This window comes from Monoraphidium neglectum (genome assembly GCF_000611645.1).
Source record: "Monoraphidium neglectum strain SAG 48.87 unplaced genomic scaffold scaffold04062, whole genome shotgun sequence".
NCBI classification, from domain to species: Eukaryota; Viridiplantae; Chlorophyta; class Chlorophyceae; order Sphaeropleales; family Selenastraceae; genus Monoraphidium; species Monoraphidium neglectum.
The window spans coordinates 1-5,122 of record NW_014009567.1 but is presented as its reverse complement, the minus strand read 5'-3'; the positions used below and the strand labels follow the sequence as shown (position 1 = coordinate 5,122).

The following is a 5,122-nucleotide window of genomic DNA, read 5'->3' as shown; positions in this document are numbered from 1 at the left end:
GTTCGGAGGTGGAAGAGTTAGTGAATGTCTCTGTCAAGGTTTCTGAACAGTGCTGCTGGTTGCTCACAAGGAGTAAGTCGGCGCTCGCCAAAGAGCGCGTGGAGCAACTAACTCACATGAGATAGACTCATTGACGAGAAACATGGTGAATCGGCTGCCTGGCATTTGCGTTGCCGGCCTCACTATGGAGTAGAATTCTACTTCAACTACCTTGGAGTTGTAGCCGGCCATCCCGTCTCACAGGGGGCATGAAATGGCAAGTGTGCGGCAAGCATGGAGTGTACGTGCAGCCGCCAGCACCTTCATCTGTGCGGCGCGGAGCACGCGCCGAGCGCTTGGCCGTCACATGCTCTTGCTCGTCGTGCAGTGTCACTGCCGCATCAGCATGAGGCAGTGACACTGCACGACAAGGGCTGGACCAGGAAGCGAACTGCTTGCTTGCGTGACATCGATTTGATCGTATCCCACCACACTTGAAAACAAAATTCACATCAGGTTCGGGGTGTGCCTTCCATCAAAGTATCAAAGCAGCTCCCGCCAACAACGATCTGAGGAACCTCATAGCGGTCTATCCATGGACTTTTCAGAAAGCTATAGATGCTCGTTGCCTCCAGTCTTTTCAACAGACGGTGTATATGTTGCAGCTGCAGTGGAGTACCGCCTGGTGATCAGAGATGTCGAAACGCTCAAAGTAGTGCAAATTTACTCATGTGTGGACAAGATCCACCGGATAGACTGGTCTGCGGGCTCACGCCATGTGCTGTGCGGGCTGTATGACCGCGCGACAGTGCAAGTGTGGTCCGTCGACGACCCCGATTTTGCGTGCAAGATTGATGAGGGGCCCGCTGGCGTGGCGCACTGCCGCTGGTGAGCCCTGGGGTTGATGATATACATGCAAGCAATGGTATCGGCACACCACCCTCCCATTGGACTCGGCGGGTTGACTGCAGCCAGGCCAAGGGCGCCATACTCGTGAGCGTGCGCCCGGCACAGTGGCGGCCGGCCCCCAAACGAACAGCTGCCCCCCGCTCGCGGCGCAGGACGCCCGACGGCCTGTCAGTCTTGGTGGTCGCCGACTTCTCCGTGCGCATGGCGGTGTGGGGACTCGTCGACCACCGCTGCACCTACCTGCCCGGCCCAAAGCACGCCGCCAAGGGGCTCGCGTTCGACCCAACTGGCAGCAGCATGGCGGTGCTAGAGGTGCGTGCGTGGGCCCGCTCAAACCTTCCCAATGACTGGCCGCCGATAGAACCATCTCAAAGCCAAGCAGCACAGCCAAGGATGCTGCAAGTTTGTGAGGTCCACTCATGTCTGTCATCGTGACCCGCATTCTTTGGCTCGACACGCTGCGGTTGCCGCTGTGGGAGGTAATCCTGCACGCACGCCTCTGCCTTGCCGCAGCACCGACAAGCGTGCGCCGCCCGGCCGCAACCCTGCACCGGCGCTCGTCCTCCCACATCCGTACCCATCCCATTCGCAGCGCAAGGAATGCAAGGACTGGGTTGCCGTGTACAGCTGCAGCCCGGGGGACGGGTGGACGCTCAGGAGCAGGTAGCTGCGCCCACTGTCAGCTGTGGGCGCTGGGCTTGCACTCGCTGGCTTTGATGCAAGTGCTGGTTTGAGCACCTGAGCCGCGACCTCCTCCCCCTATGACCCGCAGCTCGAACAACGTTTCGCCTTACAGCGCGCCTGCCAGCCTGGCACCCCAGCAATGGCAAGCCGGGTGCGCGCGTGAGCGTGCGGCGCGCACGACTCTCTGACCATCGCCCCTAGGTTTGCGGTGGACACGCTCGACGCCGCCGACTTGGCGTGGAGCCCGGACGGCGCAAAGCTCGCGGTGTGGGATAGCCCGCTCGCATACAAGGTGGGGGGCCTGGTGGAGGCGGGTCGATGGGGTCGGCGCAGCACAGCGCGGATCCGGTGGTGTGGCTGCTGCCATGCCAGGCTGTTGTCCTGCACTTTGCTCTCGGGGCAATGGAATGGGATGGCTAGAAGTGCATGGCGCGGTTTGTTCAGGGCTCATCAACATGCTGCAATGGGCATATGGTGGGGGCCGTGCTTGGCCTTGCTGATGCAGGTGGTGGTGCACGCGGCAGAGGACGGGCAGCTGCTGGGCAGCTACAGCGCGTACGATGACGCCCTCGGAATCAAGTCTGCCGCCTGGGGGCCCGGCGGCGATGCGCTGGCAGTGGGAAGTTACGACCAGGCGAGTCATGGGCCGATCATCATCCATAATTGCTCTTGACAAGTTTCAGGGAGGCAGGCCCTGTGTGGAGCTGCCGCGTGGTCTCAGCAGTGACGAGATGGACGCTTATAAACAAACAGGGCACGCTCTTTGTTGCCAGTGGCACTGTGGCCAGCCAGACCGCGAGCACGTATTGCATGCTGTTTTTGGAAGCTGGAAACTCACAGGCGGCGACGCTGCAGCACCCACCATTCACTGGTATGCTCGGGGGTCCGCAGATTCACCCGGCCGCCGAACGCCCCGCAGGTGGCGCGCGTGCTGAACCCTGTGACGTGGCGGCCGCTGCTGGAGTGCCACCACGGCAGCCCAGTGGACGCCCCCAGGGGGGTGGCCGTGTACCAAGAGTTGGAGGAGGCGCGCGGCGTGCTGGCGCCGGTGCAGGTGGGTTCGCGTGGCGTGCGCGTACGTGCGTGCCTGTGTGCCTGTTGTGTGTCATCCCTACGCCAGCCTATGCACATGCTGGTGTGTGGGTTGATCTTTGCTAGATATGACTGCAGGATGCAACATCAGAGGAGACGGTGGGCTGCCACAAGTACAGCCATTCAGGCGTGTGGGCGGATGCAGGGGCGCTCGCCACGCACGCAGCGAAGGCTGCCCCGTCTCTCAATGTCAGTGCGGAGCTGGCTGGGCGACGCAGGGCTGCTTCGCATTCGCCATTCTTCTGCCGCAGGCGCTCCAAGGCGGCAGCGGCGGAGCTGGGGGCGCGTCCCCAGCGAGGCGGGAGGCGCGGGCCAGGTGGGGGAGCGGGCCCGGCGCCCGCAGCGGGACGCCTCACGTGCCTGTAGTGCGTAACGCCAGAATCAGGCTGCCGTTGGTCTCTGCGCTGGGACCTCTCCAGTAAATGCCGATGCCTCATACCATCTGGATTTGATGTGCCCTCCTCTGCACCAAAGGTACGCAGTCTGCCCGCTCCCTTTCGAAATCACGAGCGTGGCGCCTCCAAAAGACAAACCAAACCCAAAACTCGGCGTCGGTGAGCCGCCGGGCCCGCACGACGCCGTGCCACGCCGCACGTGTGAACCTGTCTGCGTGGCGCCGAGTGGGACATCTGTCGTGGCAAACCCTGGAGGGCGGGCTGATCCTCTGAGACAGCGGCTCGCTTGAGCGCCTCCTGCACGTTGCGGGCCGCCCCGTCCCCGCGGCCCGCAGGCACGCTGACGTGGAGCCCCGACGGGCAGCTGCTCGCGACGGTCAACGAAAACATGCCGCACGCGATCTGGATCTGGGACCTGGGGTCCGCTGAGCTGGCGGCGGTGCTGTGCCAGGTCGGCCCTGTGCGTGCGCTGGCGTGGTCGCCGGCCGGCCGCAGCCTGGCGGCCGTGGCGGGCGGGGGGCGGCTATACCTGTGGTCGCCGGCGGGCGCGAGCGTCGTGCACGTGCCGCTGGGAGGTTTCCAGGTGCGCCTTTGCGGGGTCGGGGCGCGCAGGGCCGCCGAGGTGTGGCTCAAAAGAAGGCAGGCTGCCCGGGGACATGTATGCGCTCACGGCCGGCTGCGTCGGGGCCGACGCGCCTGCATGCGTGCGTGCATGCGGGCATTACTTGGGGGATCCGGTCTCGCGGCGCCGCGTGATGCAACAGAGCGCCAGCCCCATCTGTCCAGGTTCACTCCGCTTGTCCCGCTTGCACCCCACCAGGCGACGGGCGTCAGCTGGGCGCAGGGCGGGGAGGCGCTCGCGCTGCATGGCAGAGAGAGCTTCTGCTGCGGCTACGTCGGGACCTAGCGGGGTAACACCTTGCTTCCGCCTGTTTGGAAGGATCAGGAATGGAGGATGCTGGTGCAGCTGAATGCAGTCAAAGGCAGCCACACCCTGCAGAATTACCGTAACATCGCCTGCAGGGGACGGACGAAGAGCAAATGTGGCTCAACATCCATATATGAAGTCCACGCAGGCACTAGCTGCTGGCGACAGCTGCTTGAGCTTGGGCATCAAGCAGCACAACAGCACCATAGCAAACCCACAAGTGTCTGGGTGACACCCGTAAGGGACTCATCAGGACGGTGATGGGAGGGGCGCGTTGGTCTACTGATTGATTGAGTATATCCTTTACTGCGGATCCTTCCTCGCTGCGCGCGCAGAACGCGGCGTTCGAACGAAATCGCCGCAACACCTGCGTTTTACGGATAAATTTGAGTGACTGACAAGCCAACGTCATCAGGAAAAATGCGGCGTTTGCCGTCGCAGGGCGCGCTTCTGCGCGTTGCATGGCTCCGCACCACGTGCGAGCGAGCTGCGCAGCAGCAGCTGCAGCAGCATCAGCAGCCCGCATGGCGCGCTGCGCTCCACTCTTATGCTGGCGCGCGCTGGGCGGCGCAGTATGCTGCGCGCTCAAGCGCAGGGCCCAGCACCAGCAGCAGCTGCGGCGGCGACGCCGCCCGCGTTGCGCTGTGGGCGCCGCTGCGGCGATGGCTGGCGACAGAGTCTGCGGCGGCGGCTCACGCGCGCAAGCAAGGCATCAAGCCAGGGGGGAGGGACATTGACTACCAGTCGCCGGCGAGACGCAGGTGTGGGGCGCCAGGGTGCCCGCGGTTGGTGCATGGGGCCTCAATAGGGTGGTTGGTCACGCTTCACTTCTTGCCTCCGACGGCATGTCGCGCGGCGCCCCGCGCTGGGGCGCAGCAAGTGGCTCAAGCAGCGTGCCGCCGCGAGCGGGCTGCAAGCGCCAGCAGCGGGCTGTGCACGCCTCGCAGCAGCCGCCTTGGTCCTGTCGCGGCGCGCTCCACACACGTACCCATGTGTACCGAAACATGCAATTGCAGGTTTGCTTTGGTGATGGGCCTGGCGCTGCCAGCCAGCATCGTGGCAGTGCTGGCCTGGGGATTCCTATACCCAGACGATGAGCTGGATGCCAGATCACCCCACCAGGTGCGTGCGCCGC

General features: G+C 64.0%; 2 protein-coding genes across 2 annotated transcripts; both read left to right on the top strand.

The window, feature by feature from the left end:
• Nucleotides 1–2,743: 2,743 nt before the first annotated feature.
• Nucleotides 2,744–3,966, top strand: MNEG_13807 (hypothetical protein; the record flags this gene model as incomplete). The annotated part of the gene is made up of 4 exons (XM_014037722.1): nt 2,744–2,763; nt 2,916–2,980; nt 3,395–3,642; nt 3,880–3,966. The coding sequence occupies 4 exons, from the start codon at nt 2,744–2,746 to the stop codon at nt 3,964–3,966; spliced, it is 420 nt and encodes a 139-aa protein (XP_013893176.1).
• Nucleotides 3,967–4,407: 441 nt separating this feature from the next.
• Nucleotides 4,408–4,748, top strand: MNEG_13806 (hypothetical protein; the record flags this gene model as incomplete). The annotated part of the gene is made up of 1 exon (XM_014037721.1): nt 4,408–4,748. A coding segment is annotated over one exon (341 nt), but the record flags the coding sequence as incomplete, so codon positions are not given.
• Between the last annotated feature and the right edge of the window lie 374 nt (nt 4,749–5,122).